Raw genomic sequence first — 24,722 nt, forward strand, 5'->3', positions numbered from 1 at the left:
CTTTTAATACTTTAGTATTGAATGCCCAGTCCGTTATTATTACATTCCAAAGACCACAGGTATTCTTCATTGTTTGATCCAATATTAACATGAAAACAAAAATAAAACTTGCAATTAATTCTATTTAAAAATGTAACTAAGTAAGTACAAGCTGTAACCATACTTTTCCAATTGTCCGTAACGTAATGGACACTTAGGAATAGAACAAACTTTCTATAACCTAATCCCATTATTATTATACGGATAATATAATGTTAAACAATATAACATCGATAATTTTAAAATTCAATAATTACTTTCGGATATTATCCGCACAATGAACCCTAGTAAATATTTAACATATACTCCAAAACGTGAGGTGTTAAATGTATCACGAAATATTAATAATTTGAAGCCTGCAAAAATTGTCTTATAACATTAAAGTTCTTCTAAACAAATATAACATTTGCTCATAAAAACGGTACTGCCATTTTATATCTCGACTGTGTAAGTAAGAACTTTTAATATAGTGTTATTATGATTTATATCAAATTAAGGTAAAATGAAAACAAAAACATTTGACCCAAAATCAAATCAAATTCCTGAAAAACGCCCGGCTAGGCTACTATATATCTATTTAATAAACTCAGATAGCAAACTTAAAACAATCTGTGCCAACCAACATTTGTATCGATTCTTAATTTGTTGTATTTAAATATATCGAATAAATTAACTTACGCAGTTTTACACACCCGATCCCACTGGCTGAATTGTTGGGGGTATCTCCAATGGAAGACTTCAACCTAGTTATTTTTATTTATTTCCAAGACCTCCACAAACATCGTCCTTGACATCTGCCGTTTCCCGCCATAATACCCTTTTGTTTTTTTTTTAAATCACGAATACAGCGTTACAGCCAATTAAATATGTGGCCAGCATTATTTTTCGAGTGAAAGGTTTTAACCTAATTTTAATTTTATTTATTTTTATAATGTTAATAATGTCTCGCCTGTCTATCTCGCTCTAACACATACGTATACTATGCTCTGACTCTTTCGGATTGCCAATCTATTAGTATAATATATCTATGGTTCAAACTGTTAGTAGCTAACAACGCCACGTATTAGGTAATAACTTCAAAAGGAGACAACAGTTTTAAATATTACATACAAAGATGCATGCGTATAAAAAATATTATTTTGTGTACGGCACAACTGATTTTTTTTTTACCACAATGTGAAATCTATTAATACCTACAAATGCATCGTACATTTTAATGTTGTCAAAATATACAACAGCTTGAAATATTTAATAGAAAATACATATGTATGAAAATTATTATTTTTTGTATGGCCACACTAAAATATTATTTTATAAAAATGTGCAGAATATTAGTACCTACAAACGCCCCATACATTCTAAAGATATCAACAGAAGACAACAGCTTGAAATATTGCATACAAAAATACATATATATTAAAATTATTATTTGTTGTATAGCAACACTTAAATATTTTGTTACCAAAATGTGAAGTCTATTAGTACCTACAATCGTGTCCATACATTATAAGGTTGTCAAAAATATACAAATGCTTGAAATATTACATACAAAAATGCATATGTATGAAAATTATTATTTTTTGTATGGGAACACTGAAATATTATTTTACCCAAATGTCTTAACTGTTAATATCAACAAACGCTTCATACATTGGAATGACCTCAGAAGGAAACAACAGCTTGAAATATGGCATACAAAAATGCACTTGTATGAAAATTATTATTTTTTATTTGGCAACACTGAAATATTTTCTCACCAATTTATACAGTCTATAAGTACCATTAAACGCCTCATACAGAAAACTGACATTTAGTGATGCTGGGCATGGTGGTGGTGGTCTTTAAAAGGAGACAACATCCCGCAACACCACATACAAAAATACAAATGTATGAAAATTATTATTTTTTGTATGGCAACACTAAAATATTTTTTTACCAAAATGTGCAGACTATTAGTATCTACCAATGCCTCATACATTTTAATGGCATCAATACAAGACAACAGCTTTAAATATTACATACAAAAGTACATATGTATGAAGATTATTATTTTTTGTATGGCAAGACTTAAATATTTTGTTACCTAAATGTGAAGTCTATTAGTACCTACAATCGCGTCATACATTATAAGGTTGTCAAAAATACACAAAAGCTTTAAATATTACATACAAAAATGCATATGTATGAAAATTATTATTTTTTGTATGGGAACACTGAAATATATTTTAACCCAAATGTCTTATCTGTTAATATCAACAAACGCTTCATACATTGGAATGACCTCAGAAGGAAACAACAGCTTGAAATATGGCATACAAAAATGCACTTGTATGAAAATTATTATTTTTTATATGGCAACACTGAAATATTTTCTCACCAATTTATACAGTCTATAAGTACCATTAAACGCCTCATACAGAAAACTGACATTTAGTGATGCTGGGCATGGTGGTGGTGGTCTTTAAAGGGAGACAACAGCCCGAAACACCACATACAAAAATACATATGTATAAAAATTATAATTTTTTGTATGGCAACCCTAAAATATTTTTTTATCAAAATATGTAGAATATTAGTACCTACAAACGCCTCATACATTGAAATGACATCAAAAGGAAACAACAGCTTGAAGTATGACACACAAAAATGCACTTGTATGAAAATTATTATTTTTTATATGGCAACACTGAAATATTTTTCCACCAATTTATACAGTCTATAAGTACCAGTAAACGCCTCATACTGAACTGACGTTAAGTGATGCTGGGCATGGTGGTGGGGGTCTTTAAAGGGAGACAACAGCCCGAAACACCACGTACAAAAATACAAATGTATGAAAATTATTATTTTTTGTATGGCAACACTAAAATATTTTTTAATCAAAATGTGCACAATATTAGTACGTACAAACGCCTCATACATTCTAATGTTACCAATACAAGACAACAGCTTGAAATATTACATACAAAAATACATATGTATGAAAATTAATATTTTTTGTATGGCAACACTAAAATATTTTTTTACCAAAATGTGCAGTCTATTAGTACATACAAACGCGTCATACATTATAACGTTGTCAAAAATTTACAACAGTTTGAAATGTGACATACAAAAATGCACATGTATGAAAATTATTATTTTTTGTATGGCAACACTTAAATATTTTTTTACACATTGGTACAGTCTATAAGTGCCATTAAGCGCCTCATACAAAAAAATGACGCCAAATGGCGGCAACAGCTTGAAATCTTCGATAATCCTGTAGAAAATGCATTTGTATGAAAACATTTTTTTTGTATATGGCAACATTGGATGTTCGATTTTTTACATAGGGTCCATTTGAAATAAAAAATATCTCCCATACGTAACTTATATGCTCTGTCTACGGTTTCCGCCCAAGTACTCAAAAAGTGAAAATCGTGAAAAAAAAATCTGTATCCCAGTGTTGCCAGTTGATTAAGATGAAAATGGTCAAATGTCATTACGGCACCCAAAAAAAATAGTCCTGTGAAAAAAATTCATTAAAAATATTTCTCCTTCTACTTTTTACATTTTTGAATGAAAAGTTCCAAAAAATGTATGAACGATGAAAAAAAAAACTTTACCTGGCAACACTTCGAGCCGAGCTCCATGACCGCCCGATACAAAGCGACTCGCTCAAATGTTGCCAACCTCAAAATATTTCACTTCGAAAAATGCTTTTTTTCGTATATTTTACAAAATGGCTGACACAAGGTGCGCCATCTGGTTAAAAAAAAATAATATTGCCATATGATAAAATTGAGGATACACTCCTGCCAAGAAAACAAAAATGTCGAAAAAATATTAATAAAACCATCGCGCTACGACCCCACGAACACACCTCGAAAAATGAAAGATTTCAAACTCAAATATCTCGGCGGCCATCTTGTTTTTCCAATTTTTTCTAATTTTATCGTAACAGTCGTCCCACAATTAGCCGAAAATGACACCAATCTCAGGTAGGCGCGCAGAATAAAAAAAAAGTTGAAAATCGCAGGAGGGCCGCCATCTTGAATTTTGTATGTTTTCCATTTTTCCTATAACCACCATAATATACTGAAAAAATATCTCATACATTATTACTACCCCCCACCAATAGTTTAGGCTGGGCTACTCGAAATGTCAAAAAAGTGAAAAAAAAAATCTAGCTCCTAGTGTTGCCAGTTAATTTGGATGAAAATGGTCAAATGTCATTACGACCTCCCTGAAAAATACCCATGTAAAATATTTTCATTAAAAATGTTTCTCCTTCTACTTTTTATATTTTTGAATGGAAAGTTCCAAAAAAAGTATGAACGAAGAAAAAAAATCCTAAACCTGGCAACACTTCAAGTCACGCTCCACAACCGCCCCATACAAGGCGATTCGTTGAAATGTTGCTAACCTCAAAATATTTCAATTCAAAAAATGCATTTTTTTATACATTTTACAAATTGCCTGACCCAAGATCCGCCATCTGATTAAAAAATAAATAAATCCGATTTGGTAAAATTGAGCATATATCCGAGAAAAAAAACTAAAAAAATCAAAAAAATATTTAAAAAAACACATCAGTGCCACCCCGCGAACACACCTCGAAAAATAAAAAAATTCAAACTCAAGTATCTCGGCGGCCATCTTGTTTTTTCAACTTTTTCTAATTTCATCGTATCAGTCGCCCTCAAATTAACCGGAAACGATACCGATCTTGGGTAGGTGCAAAATAAAAAAAAAAGTTGTCCAATCCAGCTCGGCCGCCATCTTGAATTTTGGAAGTTTCATATTTTTCCCATAGACATGGAGGCAAACAAAAAATTCCACTCCTACATCAAACCCACCCCCCACCACTCCTTCAGGTCGAGGAAGTCGATTTTTCGTAAAACTGAAAAAAAAATCCTGCGGCCAGTGTTGCCAGTCGACATCGACGAAAATGGTCAAATGTCATTACGACAGCCAAAAAAAATATTCCAGTGAAAAATTTTCATCAAAAATATTTCTCCTTCTACTTTTCATATTTTTGAATGAAAAGTTTGAAAAATTGTAAGAGTGGGGAGAAAAAAACTCAAACCTGGCAACACTTCGGGCCGAGCCCCACGACCGCCCCAAACAAAGCAAATCGCTCAAACGTTGCCAACCTCCGAATATTTCACTTCAAAAAATCAGTTTTTTTCATACATTTTACAAATCGCCTAACAGACGACCCGCCATCTTGTTGAAAAAAATAAATAAATCCGATTTGGCAAAATTGAGGATATATCCGAGAAAATTTTAAAAAATGGCAACAAAATATTAAAAATCCCAAGAGATACGACCTCCGAAAAACACCTCGAAAATTTAAAAAATTCAAACTCAAATATCTCGGCGGCCATCTTGGTTTTTCATTTTTTTCCAATTTCATCGTAACACCCACCTGAATATTATTCGAAAAGGAAACAAACATCATAATAAAGTCAATAAATAAAAAAGTTAAAATTTTTAAATCGGCCGCCATCTTGAATCTATGGCATCTCATATTTTTCCCTTTGCCTCGGGGGGGAGAGGAGAAAACCCGCCATAGACAACAAAGTCGCTCCTAGACGGCAACATGGAGAACGCATGCCATTCCTTACAGGATTATATATATATAAAATAATAATAATAATATATTTTACATTCGTAACAATAACTGTTGCGTATATATTGAATCAATTCATCGTTAAAATTTTCCACTTAGGTAGGTAGTTTTGATAACCTAGCAACATTAACTCGAGGTTGACAACTGACAACATCTAGACATTGACAATTTTATTTCTGGTGTCATCAAAATGCTGGTCTGTTGTTGTAGGGTATACTCTATGGTCTATATGCTTAATCTGTCTGTACTCCATCCATTTTCCTACGTAGTCTGTGGTCTGTTTTCTGTTTGCCACAGAGTACTTTATATATATAATGAAACTGTTTGCTTTGCAAGTGGCAACAGCAGATTTTGCGTTGCTCGGTCAATGCAATGTTCAGTTCACTCACGTCGAAATATAGCGAGCGAGCGATGTGTTGTTTATCTTTGATTGTGGAGTGTGGTGCTTATTTTCGATAAATATCCTTAATTTTAGATTCTGCGCGTCCGCTCACGACTTTCTAGTATATACAAACTAGTACTTTTGTAGTAGTGTCTGCCGTTACCCTATTTAGCCAGTCGTAATTTCGATAGTTTCGAATCGTAATAGTTTTGTTTAGCTAGCAATATTGGGTGATGAATATATCATATTGTAAGTAATCGTTGTATTATAGTGTTGAAAGTATAGTTTGATAGGAGGTGCGAGCAAAGGGTTCACATATAATATTAGTAAAGGGTCTCAGCAGTGCGATGCCATAGTGGTTAATCCGGATTCGCGATCCACATTTACTCATTGTCATCGTTGTGTTGCTTTATGTTTTAACACATTCATACAGTTTTATCGTGCGGAGTATTTTTAGAATCCGACTGCGGTATTGAAGCTTGATGTCTTGGTAAACATAAAATCATTGTAAATACTTGCGCTGTTTTTATTGTGATTAAATGAAACCGTTGGGTGATATCAAAATTGGATGAGCAGTTAATTCACCTGATTGTGATGAAAGGAGTAAGTGCATATGAAGAAAAACCACGCGATAGAAGATAATTGTATATTTATGGTGAGTGTAATAAACTTACTTTTGGTTCTCTTGTAGTGAATAAGTTAAAATTGGTTAATCTGCTACAAATATGTACTTAATGATAGTGTAAGAGACATTTTCCTGATTCTTTAACTGTTATCAATTATTTAACATGGTAATGTCAAAAGCTATTTATACTTTCTTTACATATAAGTTGTGTCCAGTGATGTGTATCAAAGTATCTTATATTCATTTAGAGACACTTGCATGTACAAAGGTTATTTAAAACCTAGCCCATGTATATGTACACACCTTATTTAATTATGTACAAATCTTACAATGTTCAGTTATTAAGAATGTGTTACTTTAGTTTTTTCATTCATTTCATAAAACGAATGTGCAAAAAGCAGCAAGTTAAAAAATTTGTCCTTAAAATATAAATAAATCTTTTGTAACTTCATGCCGTGAGATGTTTATGTTAAATACATTTTTGTGTTTGCTCAGTTTTCGAAATTTAACCACAAGCATTATTGAAAATTTGAGATAAACATATTATCGGGCATGTTTTTGAATTTTTTATCAGTAAAACCAAAGACCATGTATAGAGCTACAACACAAGAACAAATTTGGTTAATAAAGATAAAGAAAAGAAACTACATAGTTACCTTTTACCTCTTTATATTTACCTAGTATCTAATACCTTTAAACAAGCTATTCTTGTATATATATTTATAGCAACGTTCTCGGAAACGGCTCCAACGATTTTCTTGAAATTTTATATTTAGGGGGTGTCGGGGGCGATAAATCGATCTAGCTAGGTTTTCTTTTCAGAAAATATTGTTTAAAAAAGACATACGGTCAAATTGAGAAACCTCCTCTTTTTTTAAGTCAGTCAAAAAACACCGAGCAAAGCTCGGTTATCCAGGTCCTATATATATATATATATATACAGCATTTCAGCGCATTAACTGCATAAGTAGTAACAGGAAGTAGGTACATAAGTATATAGCTATTGTATACGTAGTGGTAACACTTGGTGACTTATGCAAAAACTATAAAACAACTTTAAATAAAGTTAACATTCCACAATGATTTTCCAAAACTTTGTTTAGTTAATATCAAGGCTGTAGAAACTAAATTGGTGAACCGATAAAAGAGAAAAGGGTACTTAACAGTTTTTAGATACATATACCCTTTTAAAGGATTCAAAATGTAAATCAAAATTTTATTAGAAATATGTCTATATACAGTACATACATATATGCTAAGGTGGTTGTAAACTTCCAACCTTATATTCTATAACCTTATGTTCTCTACCAGTCAGAATATTATATAAGAGTGCTGGTCAATGGTAAATTTACCGAAAAGCTAAGTAGGCTGGAGCCGAAGGTGGCATATTTTGAGAGCAAGGGCAAATGTATCTTGGATAACCTTTGTTTTGGCTAACAACAGAGAGCGGCAGAAAACAGTGATGTATACTGCTTCTCAATATCTGGTCTGGATTGAGATATCAAGTTTAGACGTGGCAAAATTATAATACTGGTGGCAAATGTGTCGATCTATGTTGGTGCAGTAATTTGTAATATTATGTTTTTTTCAAGGACCAAGTTACTAAACAACTTGAAGCACAAAAGACCATGAAAGCAATTTTGAAGAAACCTTATTCATATTCAATGTCTGGTTGTCAATGATCTATTTGATGCTGTTTTACAATTTTTCCAATAATCTTATTGAATGGGAACCCTTATTGGGTAAATTTATATAATATGTATATAATTCTGTTGAAGTTGAAATTTTGGTGCGCATATCATTTTTTGTAGGTAAAGTACAAAAAATTAAGTAGAAATACAATAACAGTGTGTGATGCCACAATTTGTAATGTTTTACTGGAAAATCATAGCATTAATAATTCTTTTAGGTCTCAAAGATATGTAATTACTATATATTTCTCATTTGACATTTTTCAAATTGTTATTTGCAATTTAACTTGAAAGAGTGGCAAACTCAATAACTTAAGTCTTGTAACACTTTTAAAATATACACAGAACAGTGAAAAATTATAAAAAAAAGTTTTTGAAATTGATTTCAAACTTTATATATTCGAAATTTCGACACTAAATTAACTATTCGAAATTTTGTGGCTTAGTGAAATGTTGATACTAAATATAATGGAATGATTTTTATTTGGGACACTTCAATTAAGTTATATTTGAACTTTCTTTTCAAGGAGTAGCAGAGGAGCAAGCAGTCTACCTGATTATATGTGGCTAATGCCGCCCATAGACATCTGTAATCAATCCCAGATAGAATTAGCAGTAGTAAGCGTTGCTGTGTTCTGGTTTCGAGGCGTTCCAACTTAGTCCTCTGTGACCATCCTCAGATAGGAATATCTAATTGTATCTGGGGTTTATTACATGATTCCATGGGTGGCAGTAGCTACTTACCATCAGGTGGACTACATGCTCGTCTGCTACTCCTATATTATATAAAAAAAAATCAGGTGAAGATCTTGGAAGATTTTGTTTAGAAAAATTAAAAAACTGTGGTACAATTTTGGATTTTGACAATTATTTTCAGCCATTAATTGAAATGTTTGGGTAAAGTATTTAACAGTGATGTGATTGAATGAATATTTACTTATTTAGCTATCAAGTAATGCCTGCTGCATATAAAATTAATATTAAGGGCAATATAAGGCCTATGTAATACGACACAATTGCTTTATTTACGAAAAATAGCTTTATTTTTATCATCTCCACTGGTAATGCTAAGTATCAGAAAAAATCTGTAAATATATAAAATTTTCTACTAGTATAAAGTATACTGTGTACTGCAAGTTATTCCATCCTCTAATGCCCTGTGCATTAAAGGATGGAATATGGAATATATTAATGTTTCTTAGATTTATATCTTAGATGTAGGTTTCGTTCTAGATGCCTGTATAAAAGTATATTTTCCTATCTAGATAGGTAATAAAGTAATATATTATTATCTGCATTAAATAGGAAATATTGACTTACTTGTACAATTTTATTTACACAGTTTTCGCTATAGGTTAATGGTATTGAGTAATTTATGTCAATTGATTCTTTATTTTGGGATTATTGGATGTCTGACTTACAAAAAATAATAATTTAATGGTTAGACATATCTGTGTATAAATAAATGGTTAATTAGTGTATGTTGCGAGTAGGAGTTATTTTTAACGAGAGATTGGTGAGTGTATAATTCATAGCCTTAAAATATCCAACACAATACAATGGTTTTGATAATTGCACGGAGCTGTATGCTGGTCGGACTTCAACCAATATGCTCCTTCAAACTTATCAGTCATAAGCACCGCCAACGTTTACGTCACATTGAGCATGTCGCTTAGTTAACGCGCAATTTTCCTAGTCTCAGATTGGGATAAAAAGACAAATTGCAAAATGGCCGTATTATTATACCGCTGTACTGTACGTTGAGATACACATACTTGAGTTACCTGCTTTCTTTTTTGAGAGTCAGGTCACTGATTTTTATATGTATGTTACATATTTTAGAAGAAAAGTTGCATGTGTTTGTTAAAATCGTCTTAAAGTACACCTTGAGACTTATTTAACGAGTCTTAATACGTGTGTGTGGGATGGTTCTTAACGCATAGGTGGTGTGGTCCCCTTCCGGCTTCATCATCACGCCAGCTCAATGATACCAGAATATTGCATTGTTCCGTTATCGTATAAGTTGATAAATATTGGACACCCTGTAGGTTTTCGGGAAATCAAAACACGATAAAGTCTACTAGTACCCACCTACTTTTGCTGACAAAGGTGTTCCACAGCAATGCGTTTGTAACCATCTCCAGGACATAAGTACTAACTAATGTCCTATTTAGATAAAATGTGGTGAACAAAAGAGAATGAGCTACAGAAAAAATAAAGCAAGTTATGTACATTATATAATGATATACCTATATCAATACCGTATTGTATCTACTTAACATTTTAATGTCAATAAATTTGGACGCATTGCGATAGTTTTGTGTCATCTCATTGATTTATTCAATTTGATAAGAAATGTATTTATAGTTTAATCAAAGTATGATCCGGTATCAGCTAATTAATTATTGTCTGCCGATTATCGCCCCTTATTAATCAAATCAAATCAATTATTTTTGTTATTACCGAAGATCTAAATTTGACATTTAGTAATTGGCAGATATTGCCGAATGGCGATATTTTTAGTAGGCCAAACATTAGATAGTTTTTACAATACAATACAATACTCTTTATTGTACACCAAATTTATACTAAGAAATACAAAATAAACATTAATTAAAGGTACAACCGGCGGCCTTATCGCTAAATAGCGATTTCTTCCAGGCAACCGTTTACAAATTTCAAGAAAGTAATATTGTTTAAAAAGAGATTTTTTATTAATACAGGAAAAGATATGTTTTTACTTGGTCTTTAAAATTACCAGGGTTTAGTCATCTTGCAGGCCATTGGTCCAAAGTATAATGGAATTGTCTTATGGAGTTACAGTCATAAACATAAAACGATAGGCATTTTAGGAGTTCAAATTATATTCGAAATTGGAATTGGAATCGATCGTCACGTCAACGTAATATCAAAATGTGACATGGAATATAGTTTTTTAGTGTTAGTGTGCCGGGGCAGCATGGGGTGGTCGATTTTTATTATCTTGTGGAATGGGAGTGGCTGGGTGCGGCAGACCAAACATCGGCTCGCCGAGATCGATAGCATCACGGACGATTCCGTTTGTGTCACTCGTATCCCTGACAGAGCTACTTTGCTTTAAAAGCGCTGTAATGTTTTACAGTGTAGAAATAATGTAATACGAGAAAATTGATTTTTGCTAAGCGGGCGATGTTATATTTTTGATTCTATACCTACTGTAAAAAGTATGAAAATTAAAATCATTCCATATTCTAAATCAGATCAAGAAAATAAATTATTAATAAAACTAAAATTATACCTTAATGCCAATGAGGTTCATTGAGGAATAAGAGAAAAATATTTTAAAGTAAAGATTTTATTTAATAGCGTCAAAAAGTTCTCTTACTTTATACAATTAAATTACTTTTAGATTAGTTCCATTTCCCAATCAAGTGTAAGAAACGCCAGGGCATCAGTGAAAATACTTTTACGCTATATTCTAGCTAGACTACTGCCCGTTATAAATCAAACCATCTAATGTTTCGCTTTCAAACCTACATTTGACTATTTCTTCACAGTAGATATTGTTATTCTACGTAAATATCGGATAGATCGATTATAATATTAATCACGGGCTAATGCTACAGTTAAAACTACTTTTGACTGGTTAAGAGTTTTGACTGTAACTAATAATAACAACTGCATGAGTAAATCGATAAAAACTTAGGTTTACATAACTAAAAAAATCGGGTAATGGTAACGAAAAGTGCTCGAAGAAAATATTTGATAAAAAGAGAAATGTTTCATGTTCTAATGTTTAATTCTTCTAATATTGGGTATGCACTTTAGAGGGAGGGATTAATAGGCTGAGGAGAGCAGGGAAAGTGCTTACACTAGTTAATTATTCTGTCTGCATGCAGAGATTTAGTTCTAAAATTTAACATGTATAAATTAAGTGTTCAACGGCATTTGTGACTGATTCTAAGCATACTGACCGCTGAATCAGACTCTTGCTTATGTATTGGTGTGCTATTTATAACTTGGTAAATATGTAACCAAAGTCGAGGTTACAAATATTAAACTTGACTAAGGTATGTGTGACGCAATGTATATGTTTCGGTGTTATTTTTGTTATGTGTGTATATGTTATGCTATATGGTATATTTAATGTGAATCTATTTTTAAATTCTGTCATAATTTGGCACATTGATTGTTGTAATTATACTTTAAAAACTCTCACTTTGATCGTCACAGTAGGAATGTACAAAAGTAGAATTGAAGAAGCAAATAAAAAATCCTGAGGCTGTATCGTAACTTATCTCTCTTGTACACGTTTAAATGTACCTACTTCGCTTAATTCTGTTACAAGGAATCTGTTAATGTAGGTACACGTGATATTCACATGTCAGAATGTCTTTGTTATTTTTAATATTAAAAATGGAGTCATAAATGACTCCGAATTCGCAAAATGTTTATCACATTACCTTTTTATTGAAGTCTAAAAATAACTGTGGAGTGTTATCGCTGACGTTATCTCAAGGCGAGATCATTGCTTGTGCAGTAGTGTCCGCCAGCGCGGGAACACGTCGCCAGTCCTAAGCACACTGCAATAGTAATAACTGTACTCAGGTGCATTAATTTCCACTTATGATTTCATTCCAATATTCACGTCACACTACTAGGTGCCTCGACGTTGGGATAATATTAAAATAATCCCTGTACTTACGTAGAAAGCTCTTGAACAATAATAAAATGGTTAAGTAATGTTTTGACGTTGCTGTAATAATGATTCTAATGTCTTCTCTGATGGCTGTGACGTTGATGATTATGGTTGAAACATGTAATGTTTAGGATTTTATTTTAATATTCGCAATGTAAAATTTACTTAAAACTGGTCAAGAACCGAGTCATGTTGTCAAAATAGCTTCAAGTCAATTGGTTTAATCGGTCGCCGGCTGCGAGCCAATTACTTACTTGACAGCAGGGAAGCAATTCCTACATTTGAGGGCGGAAAGCGCGCCGCAGGAAGACTTCCCTTTATACAGTTACAAAAATAGACATTCTTATTGATGCCATCTTGCACAAATGGCAACACAATTTTAATGTATCCTATTTCTGCAAATAAGACCTTTGTAGTGTCAGTATAAGTCGACATAAAGAAACAACAAACGACCTATATCTTCAAGATAAAATATGTCGTTTTTTGGTTATTCTTATACATGTTAAATTATTCACACCCAACTGATCTGCTACAATGCAATGCAGCGCTGGTTTTCCAAATTTAACACTATGCAGAATGTAATACTTAGGTAGATGCTTATCTAATAGATAGTATCTATGTACAGTTAAATAATTCACTATTTTTATAGCACTTGACGAGCGTTATCAATAAAAAAGAAAAACGTATGATCGATTGATGTTCGAATTTTGACCAATGGGCGAACACTATTATTAAAACTTATTATTTTTAAGTTTTACAATAGTAGAAAATCAAATGGTTGTTGAAACGTGAACTAGGAAAAATATGTATTTATTGGTAGCTAATCTAATATATAAAATTCTCGTGTCACAGTTTTCGTTGCCATACTCCTCCTAAACGGCTTGACCGATTTTCACCAAATTTTATATGCATATTCAGTAGGTCTGAGAATCGGCTACTATCTATTTTTCATACCCTTAAGTGATAAGGGTTGGTCACCCTTAAATTTTTTTTATTTGTATGGCAACACAACGTTTGTCGGGTCAGCTAGTCATGTATAAAATGGTACATAAAATATTAAAAGTTATATCTTAATAAAGGAAAACTACAAAAACATACACAAAGATGTCAGTATTACTTATTACGTAGGAAGGCGAGTGTAGTTATTTATTTAAAGCGAATAATTATTATGATCATGAATCAAAATATAAAATAACTGTATTTTAAAATATATAAGATAAATGACATGAACAGCTTTAAAGCTATTAATTGAGAATTAAGATACCTTAGATTTACAACAATTTAAATATATTTGTTGCTCACGTATTTTATTCAATGAATATGAGGAATACATTTATAAATTTCGAAAATAACGGATTATTATTAGTTACATTGATAACGGATATATTATAACAGATTATTATTATATATTACATGCGCTTGCAGTTTTTTTATGCATTCTCGCTAGGACAAGTGTGCGCCTTAATTTTTATACTCGCATGGTGCAAAGAGCGCAAATACGATATTATGTATTAATTTTTATGGTCTGACTTCTGAAACCGCCTTGAGCAAGAGCATTTTTAGTGTCACTGATATATTGTTAAATATATCAGTGGCAATGACGTAAAGCAATGCCACAGTATAAGTATATAGATCCTTATACTGTGGTAATGGTTATTCACGGATAGATTAACAGGTCCTGTACATTTGTGCGGTAGAATGTTAGTTCATAGTAATTCGCCGATGAGTTACGTATATGACTATGTTACTGTTATACATTGAAATTTACTATGATTCACACTTAATGTTAGGTAAATATATAAATTGTGACGAATCAGGACTTTAGTCAAATTAATAGACAGAATAAACACCTTATATTTGTAACTTTGTTACAATTGTTTTGCCTGCTTGTTTTATTATATTTAAGAAGAAGGTATATTATTATTTTTATAATATAAGAGTAGCAGACGAGCATGCAGTCCACCTGATGGTAAGTGGCTACTGCCGCCCATGGACATTTGTAATCAACCCCAGATAAAATTAGGTGACATTAAATTAGTGTACCTGAGGTCGGCCACCGATGCGCCGCTACCCCTGAGGACTAAGCTGGAACGCCTCCTAAAAGTCTGTCTCACTTACCACACCCTTCAAACCGGAACACAGCAGCGCCTAAAACTGCTGTTATTAGGTAGAAATAGGTGTTCTATTACTTATAACGAATTTGAGATGTTATTTTGTTTTGATCCAGGTGCTGGCGCCTCGGTGAAGGCAACGGCATGTGGAACGGCGCTCGGGTGTTAGTACTCGCGGCGTTGGGTCTACTGGCCGGGCCTTCTGTCGACGCAAAGAAATACAACATCACCGTCGGCTACCTGCCCTCGATCAAAGGCGAGCTCAGGGATAGGCAAGGGCTCGCCATCTCCGGGGCTCTCTCTTTGGCCCTCGAAGACGTGAGTTTTTTTTATATAAATGTTAATTACTATTCTTGGTAATGTAAACTGCATTATTTCATTTTTGTTCATACCAAAATAATAATTAGAGGAAATTATGAGTTTTAGGTTTAAATTCCTATATCACAACGTAGGTATATCTTGTCAGCTCCTGTGACGATGTACTTCTAGCACCGGCACATTTTCTTATCTGCAGGTGTATTTTTTCTGCAATGTATTCGCTTTTTAATCTAATTATTTGCGACTGTAATCAACTCCACATAGAATAGATATTCTACTCCTACGGACTAAATGGTCGCCTCATATTTAAGTCAGCCGGCTTACCGACTTACCGAAATACAAGAACTGATAGAAATAGGTGTGGTAGCGGTACGTCCCGGGTCGAACAATACTGAGTTTTTTATAATATAGGAGTAGCCGACGAGCATGCAGTCCACCTGATGGTAAGTGGCTACTGCCGCCCTTGGACATCGGTAATCAACGCCAAATAGGATTAGACATTCCTACCTGAGGTCGGTCACAGATGCGCCGCTACCCATGACGACTAAGCTGGAACGCGTCGAAAAAGTACGTCTCTCTTACCACTTCAAACCAGAACACAGCAGCGCTTCACACTGCTGTCATGAGCCAGAAATAGGTGCGTCGATGGTACAGCCGGAGTCGAACCACAAAGGGTTCTACCACCTTCAGCCTTTTTAAGAATTTACCACCTTTCATGTTTTTATGGATATAAAGATGCTACTCCATACTTTGTATATTTCGTCTGCAGATTAACAACAGTACAGAGCTATTGCCAGATGTCAATCTGCTCCTGGAATGGAACGACACACGATGCGACACGGTGATAGCGACCAAGCTGCTCACGGACATGAGCTGCTCCGGTGTGGTCGCGTTCTTCGGGCCGGAGGGGCGCTGCCAAACGGAGGCTGTCATCGCACAGTCCAGAAACTTGCCTATGATCTCATACGTAAGAATTTCACGTTGGATATTTATGGCGCTTGTTAATTAAAAAATAAAATGAAAAAATGTAGTTGTTGAAGTTAAACTTCTTTTGGTGTATTTTGGAAAACTGGCAATAGTGTATTTTTACTTTGGGAAGTTGTGCGTGACGATGTGACATATAATATTATTTTATTCATTACGATGAAGTAGTACATACACCTAAGATTTTATGTGCGTACCTAATTCACATACGCATTTTAATCCAAATATACTGCAAAATTCTTTATGCAATAAATTTATTTAATGAATGTTTTTTTTTCTACTGAACAGAATTAGAGTATTACCTGAAATATGGTAAATGGCATAATATGTAAATAGATTTGTTTCTTGATTATTATTTTTTGTTTTCAGAAATGTTCCGACTACCAAATTTCTAAATTGCCAAATTTTGCAAGATTGGAGCCTCCCGACACACAGGTAAAATTTCCTTTATTTTTGAAAAAATATCATTATTGAAGTGTAATATGATTTTTTTGTTACATTTAATATATGTTTCTAAAAAAACCCTGTTAACATTCATTTTGGATATTAATACATAATTAATTAATTATACTTCAATTAATATTCTGGTTTGATAAACACTTAAATTATAAATATGTCCTAGTCAATCCGTTACTGGCCTAGGGCTGGGCAAGGGTGGTTTCTTAGAGTGAGAAGGGTTATGGCCACATTTCGCCGCCCTGGATGGTTACGGCTTGGTAGATTAGGAACTTTTTAAAGGTGGAACTGCATGCAGGTTTTCTCACAATGTTTCCTACATCATACATGCAAGTGATACTTAATTTTATCATACATGTTTCTAGGCCGAGTTTCTACCCACTTTAATACTGCTTTTTACCAATATGTACAGTAATTAAATTTGAAATTTATTTTCTTCCAGGCAACAAAATCCGTTATATCTCTGCTACGTTACTACAGATGGAACAAATTCTCCATTCTGTACGAGGAGTCGTGGGTGACTGTGGCGTTGACCCTGGAGAATCACGCGAAGAAGAACAACATGACGGTCAACCACCAGCGGCCCGTCATTGACGGGTTCAAGTGTTGCGAGGAGAAGATGACCTGTTGCGCGCCCGGCTTCTGGTACCAGTTCATACAGGACACCAAGAATAGAACGAGAAGTGAGTTTTGTATAGTCCGCGTCAAACTTCTAGTCTGCTCTGAAGTTGTTGCGCGCAGGTGTAGTCAGAGAGCTAATGCGGTCGAACACAACTACAAGCATATACTCCGTAGCGACAGTAAGGGCGCAATAACTGCGCTATGTACCCGTGGACGAGAGCGGGCAGCGGACGGGTGCCGGGGGGTCCTGCGCTGTCTTCGTCTCGCTAATATTTACAATTTGCTGCTGCGACGCGACTCATTTCTTATATTCAGAGCGGATCACCGGAATCCGATACTTATCCCAAAGTTCAATTTCTAGGTTAATTGACGTACAAAATTGTCCTTTTTTTAAAATAGAGTTATACTGTTAATAACGTCTGATAGAATGCGCTCAATTTTCAAGTTATCGCGCACGGGTTGTATATTTTGACGCGTTTGGAAAACAATTTAGAACGTAGTTTTACGTGGGATAAAGATATATAGATACATAAAGGATAGATAAAGGATACGCGCCTATGTAACACATAATTTTCAGTTTTGGACTTATGTTGGATGTTTTAATAAATACGTCAAATAAGTCTTAGTTAGTTTTATGTGTACACACTTTTTCTATTTTTTATATATTGGTAAATATTATCTGCTGTCTCTGTCAAACGACAATTACATATACCATTGCTATTGAGTTTTCAAATTTTGTCGTACAATTAAGAATTCCGGGCATTAATACTAATTCATGATTAATTGGCCTACTAAGCAGGATATCGCTTTATAAGGAAATATTCCCAGATGCTTACTATAGCTATTGAAATGACGAGGAGGGAAGGAAATGTTAATGTTAATTGCAGGTAACGGAACATGGGTTCCGTTGAAAAATAGTTTAATATTTGCACTCGTTAATGCACGCGAGAACAACGCACTTGTTTTTTAGCTTTTCAGCGAAAAATATGCTAGTTAAAAATGACTCACTAAATACATAATATGATAATATTCGTCAACATTTATGATTGACGTATATAACCGCAAAACGATGTAATAGTATTGGTAATATCGACGTCAAATAGAATCAATACGTATTAAAAATGTAGGCAAAGGCGCAAGTATAATATTTAGCAGGATCCTTACTTAAAATTAGAAGAAACTTAATAAGATCTTGACACGTATTCAAGCTTAACTTGACTGCGTATATACCTTAGTATTTAGGTAGATTCTAACCGATTTACGAAACTATTCAAATTTGGGAAACATTAGGGATTAAAAGGATGAAATTTGGGCGTAAACCAGACCAATATTATCTTAGAAAATATTATTGTAATTTTAACATTATTTTTCTGATTTTTCTTCGTCAATTCATTTTCAGTTTACGTATTTCTGGGCTCGACTTCGGGGCTGATAGAAATGATGACTGCAATGGAGTCCCTGCAACTTTTCGTGAAGGGCGAATATATGGTTATATTTGTTGACATGATGACATACTCGCCTAAGGATTCTTTGAAGTATCTTATAAGTAAGTAATCAATACATTTTTCTACTTTCCTTATCTTACCTCAGGAAAAAGTTTAGATATGTCGACCGTACCGCCACCTACCGGGCCCGAAACTTAGAGTTTTAAGTTTGAACAAATCAAACACATGCAAAATTTTATTGAAATTGGATAAGCCAGTTTCAATATTAAAGTGTATGAATGGTGAAATGTAATTTTGATATGTATATTGAGATGTACCCTTCAGAATATTCTTTTATCAGAATATGTTATGATTTTATTGCAATTTGGTAAATTTTCAATTCATACATGCAATTTGGTGAATTTTAGGTCATATGATATATGAGAATTTTTTTTTTAATAATCAAAACTTCAATATATTTCAATTTTTAGTTTATTATATACATGTCGCGCTGTTGTGTTCTGGCTTGAAGGGTGTGGTAAGGGAGACATACTTTTTCGAGGCGTTCCATCTTGGTCCTCAGGGGTAGCGGCGCATCTGTGGCCAACCCCAGGTAGAAATATCTGATCTTATCTGGGGTTAATTACAGATGTCCATGAGCGGCAATAGGTACTTACCACTAGGTAGACCAGCTAGACTGCATGCTCGTCTATTACTCCTATATTAAAAAGAACTTATTTGTTCAGAAACGGAAGAGCGTGGTTACGCGAAGCTCGTGTGCCCGAACACGCCGGAGTTCAGGAAGCGAGCGCAGTCGCTACTAGTGGTTGTCTCCTCGGAGCCTGAGAGCAGCTACGAGAACTTCACGAGTAAAGTGCAGAAGTACAACAGCATGAAGCCGTTCCAGTTCCCGTTGCCCGCTGTATTTGAAAACAAATTCTATAAGGTATTGTCTATTCTAAATACGTTATGGTTTGTGTTGTGGTGAAGATTGTGGATGGATTGAGTGGTACGGATGACTCTTCAACTTTCGTCATATTTGTATCTTTAAGTAGTATAGTCCGCGCCAAACTGCTAGTCCGCTCCGAATATAGAAATGAGTGGCGCAATAGCAAATTGTAGATATTCGCGAAGGAAGACAGCGCGGGACCTCCCGGCACCCGTCCGCTGCCCGCTCTCGCTCACGGGTACATAGCTGCGTTATTGTGACCTTACGTTACGGAGTATATGCTCACTAAACCTGCACGCAACAACCTCAGAGTGGACTAGAAGTTTGGCGCGGACTATACCTACCCCTATTCTATATGGTGTTGGTAACAGATGTCCATGGGTGGCAGTGACCACTTACCATCAGGCGGACGGCATTCTCGCTTACTACTATATTGAAAATAGATTGTTAGTAATTAAAGGATCTTCATTAATATCTTAATAATTGAAAAATAATGAAGAGTAATACATATACTTTCGTGGTGTTGCATGTATCAACGCATATGTATGTCAATGACTACTGGTACAATTTTGTAAGTCGATCTCGTAATGGGGATCTCATTATAGGTAATCCATTATTGCTATATCTGCGCTTCAGAATTCGCCTAAAACTGTCGTCGTCGGCTGTTATAATAATATCTACATTATTTCAGTTTGTTTCTATCTACGCGGCATATCTGTACGACTCCGTGAGGCTATACGCAACGGCGTTACACAATCTGATAGTGGAGGAAACTGTACTGAAGAACGAGACGCTCACATATGAGAAGTTGATGAGCGTCGCCACGAACGGGTCGCGTATCGTGTCCAAGATGATTACAAATACGCCGTTTAAAAGTGAGTATCTATATATCGAAGCAGTCATAATATGTACATAGTTGTAGATTAATTTTATTTAAAGGTTAGTGTAGTTTTAAGTTCCATTTGATACTGTAAGCAATGTTACGTCTGCTTCGTTCTGTTACAAATTTATCTATGTACCCTCGACACTTTGACCACACAATTTGAGAGTGAGGCTATGAGCCGTAAAAAAAGCGGCAACCGTTGTGTAAACAGTTGAAATAAATTTAAAGTTACGTCAACTTAAATAAAGGCATTTATTAATTACGTAAGGATAATTTTGGCAATTTTGGACCCGAAATGTCTCAAGTTAAGATTTTGCAAACTTTTCTCCCCTATTGTGTATTTAAAGTGTTGTTTAATACATTTTTTACCTTTGATCCCTGCCAATCCACATGACCGCCCGACTCCAAATTTAAAATATCGACTTGCTATTAAGTAAGAATGGATTTGACCTCTGCCGCTCCAAAGGGTATGTAGAGATTTTTCAAACTACCTTACAGCGTCCTTGGGACCCTTTAATGAATGGCCCCTACGTACTTAACGAACTTTAAGCAGACATCCAATATACATGTTACAGTTAAAACGTGTTATAATTGTGCAGGGGCACATTACTATAATTGCTGGGTTGGAAGAATTGAAATCCCTTGTTTTACTCTTGTTCCATTTATTCCTTTGTTCCATAGGTCTATTGCCAGTACTGAATGAAAATTTGAAAATCTGGCCTATTTATATCCCCGACTCAAGTACCACAACTAGAAGCAGGTTTAGGCAGGAATATAGGCCTTTTGGCCAATTACAACTATTTCCCGTTATTCTATGTCTAAACCTGTACGGACCTGTACGAACCTGTTCAAACTGTGGCCTTGAATCGACGATTCACAATAATAACAATAATAATCTATTTAGTTTGTTTAGGAATTTACATATTTCTATTTAAACTTCTATTAAAACCTAAACTATTGCAAACCCTATTATAATTGACACCTATACCTATGCCCTATAAACTATTACGAAATATTTATTTTATTACATTTACAAAACTTAAACTATTATCTATTTTCCCTATTCTATTAAATCCTATTATATACTATTAACAATAAAACATAAGTAAAACACTATTCAAACATAATAAAAACATCAATAAATTACATTAAAACTATCAACTGTTTACGTAACTACGTCTTACTTGCTATGATCAGCTGATCGAGTTGGAGTCAGCTGTTTAGCGTCGGCCATTGAACTATACAATATTAATCAGCTGATCGTAAGTTACGAATAATGAAGTCTTTATTTATTACAACTTATGAACTATTATTAACTATAAATTAAGTAAACAATTTCAAACTTATAATTACGTCGAATCTTGAGTCAGCTGTTCGCGTCGTCCCGCACATTTCTCCCGCCGTGCAGCTGTGTTGCATCTTCTGTCGGTGCTGGGGCGACGTCTTCTATAGGCAGCACTACCAGCTTCCTCACTGGCCGGCGTAGAACTCCTCCCTTGGTTGCCACGTCGACTGTTCTTACTATGTTGTCTGGACCCGGAAATGTTGCGATGACCCGACCTCGAACCCATATGTTCCTAGGTAGGTTATTATCCAATATTTGTACTAAGTCGCCGATCTTCACTGTTGCCCCTCTTCCGTGGGGCTCCCGCCGGTGTTGAAGCTCAGGAAGGTACTCTCGAAGCCATCTTGTCCAGAATATGTCGGTTAATCTCTGCGCGGCACGCCAGCTGTTCTTGCATATGGTGTCGCGGTCGTTGAACTCTCCCGGGGTCGATACTCTTCCGTTCCCGCCGAGTAGGAAATGGTTCGGTGTAAGCGCTTCTGGGTCCTCGGCGCTCACTGACACGTGGGTGAGAGGTCGGCTGTTCACTGTATATTCCACCTCTGCCAGGAGCGTCGTGAGGACTTCTTCTGCTGGATGTCGTTCGTGAAGCGTTGCTTGCAGTGCAGTTTTCACGGAGCGCACGAGCCTTTCCCACGCGCCTCCCATGAAGGGCGCGCCAGGTGGGATGAATCGCCACGAGATGATCTTCTTAGCAGCCTCCTCCGCTGTAGCTGCGTCGATCGCCTGCCGTAGTTCCTTGTCAGCGCCCCTCAGGTTGGTGCCGTTGTCCGACCATATTTGCGCCGGACGTCCACGGCGCGCCATCATCCGCCGGAGCGCCATCACCGCAGAGTCGGTGGTGAGCGATGCTGTAACTTCAAGATGAATAGCACGTGTGGTTAGACAGGTGAAGATAGCTACATACCTCTTCTGATTGGTACGCCCGACTGTTACTGTAAGCGGCCCGAAGTAGTCGACTCCTGTGTATGTGAAAGGTCGCTTGTGATGTGCCAAGCGACACGATGGTAGGTCTCCGGTTCTCGGGTACGGCGGTGCTTGAGTCTTCATTCGGCATCTGAGACATTGTCGTATTATAGTGCGCGTCACCGGACGTAACCGTAGAACCCAATACCTTTGTCGACACTCGTTTACCGTGGCCTCGACTCCGCTGTGGTGCATCTGTCTATGGATGCTGTGTATCCATAGTTTGACTGTCGGATGGTCACCGTCCAACACCATGGGGTTCTTGACCTCATTTGTGACGGCTTCTATTGCTTCGATGCGGCTTCGGAGTCTCAGGGCACCATTTTCATACTTGACACTTAAACGATGTAATCGGCTATCTCTGTCTATAGGCTTCTGACGTTTCATGTTATCTATATCAACCTGAAATGAACTTTCTTGCGATGAACGCATTAATAACTCTTCTGCTTCTCGGAGGAGTTCTGCGGGCACGGAGATATAACACTTGGCTTGTTCTATTTTTCTATGCTTTACCTGTGGAGCCACCGGTGTCTTCTTTTGACGTCGCCAGTCGGGGTCCGCTTGAGCGTTTCGTCTAGTCCTCTTGTAATTGACCCGCTGTTTAGACGTCCTGCAAAGCTGTATAAACTGTAAAACCCTTGCTGTAGTGAAACGTAATCTATCCCAATTTGAAAATCTAGACACCTCCGGTAGACCTTCAGCCAGCTTCAGACCTCGTTCTGTTATTATGTTGTGTGTTCTTTCTTCACCTGTAGGTTCTGATGGATACGACGCAGAATTTTCTATTGGCCAGGTGCTCGAATCCTCGTGTAGGAAGTCCGGTCCCCTATACCACCTGTGGTTCTTATTGAACCCTATTGGGACATTTCTTGTGGCATCGTCCGCCACGTTGGACTTCGTTGGCACCCAGCGCCACTCACTTACCTTTGTACCTTCTTCTATCGCCGCTATGCGATGTGCCACATACGACTTGTAAGAGCGCGAACCAGCCTTGATCCATGAGAGTACTGTGCGGCTGTCCGTCCAGAACGTTCTTGAGTCCGGCTTTCGTTGATGTTCTTTAACGACGGCGTCGGCGAGTCGAGTTCCCATCACTGCAGCTTGTAACTCCAACCTAGGTATAGATGTTAACTTTAAAGGTGCCACCTTGGCCTTGGACATAATTAGTGATATGCTGACGTCGCCGTTGGGTGCCGTTGCTCTCCAATACAATACCGCTGCGTAGGCTGACTCGCTGGCGTCGGTGAACACGTGGAGCTGAAGGGATGTAGCGTCGCTGTACTGTAGGTATCTTCTTGGTATTGCTATATTCGAGAGGCTTCTCAAATGTACCATCCAGTCGCGCCACTGTTCCGCTATGTGATCTTCTATTTTCTCGTCCCACGATGTCCCACGCCGCCAGAGTTCCTGTAAAATCTGCTTAGCTCTTATAGTAACTGGTGAAGCAAAGCCTAACGGATCAAAAAGCGACATAACTATACGTAGGGCTTCTCTCTTCGTCGGTGTTTTCCCATCTATAAGTTCACGAGGCACACGCGTTAAATTGAGGTTGAAGGTAAGTTCGTCTGTATCCGGTCTCCATACGATTCCTAACACACGTTCCAGCTGCTCTCCCGCCTTATAGAGTTCTATG

General features: G+C 35.8%; 1 protein-coding gene across 8 annotated transcripts in view; it reads left to right on the forward strand.

The window, feature by feature from the left end:
- Positions 1-5,944: 5,944 nt before the first annotated feature.
- Positions 5,945-24,722, forward strand: part of LOC140753043 (receptor-type guanylate cyclase Gyc76C) — a 36,692-nt gene continuing 17,914 nt past the window's right edge. For 2 of the 8 annotated variants that reach the window (XM_073087401.1, XM_073087407.1), the window contains exons 1-8: positions 5,969-6,693; positions 15,260-15,461; positions 16,231-16,428; positions 16,815-16,880; positions 17,344-17,584; positions 18,922-19,068; positions 19,693-19,892; positions 20,587-20,770. In XM_073087401.1, coding sequence (XP_072943502.1) covers positions 15,288-15,461; positions 16,231-16,428; positions 16,815-16,880; positions 17,344-17,584; positions 18,922-19,068; positions 19,693-19,892; positions 20,587-20,770 — 1,210 coding nt within the window. In that variant the 5' untranslated portion in view covers positions 5,969-6,693; positions 15,260-15,287. Of the gene's footprint in view, positions 6,694-15,259; positions 15,462-16,230; positions 16,429-16,814; positions 16,881-17,343; positions 17,585-18,921; positions 19,069-19,692; positions 19,893-20,586; positions 20,771-24,722 lie in introns of all 8 variants that reach the window. The other 6 variants (XM_073087404.1, XM_073087403.1, XM_073087402.1 and 3 more) reach the window with 6 other exon arrangements.

This window comes from Epargyreus clarus, unplaced genomic scaffold (genome assembly GCF_041222505.1).
Source record: "Epargyreus clarus isolate Ecla_fem2 unplaced genomic scaffold, WU_Ecla_fem_2.2 ptg000026l, whole genome shotgun sequence".
Classification (NCBI taxonomy): Eukaryota; Metazoa; Arthropoda; class Insecta; order Lepidoptera; family Hesperiidae; genus Epargyreus; species Epargyreus clarus.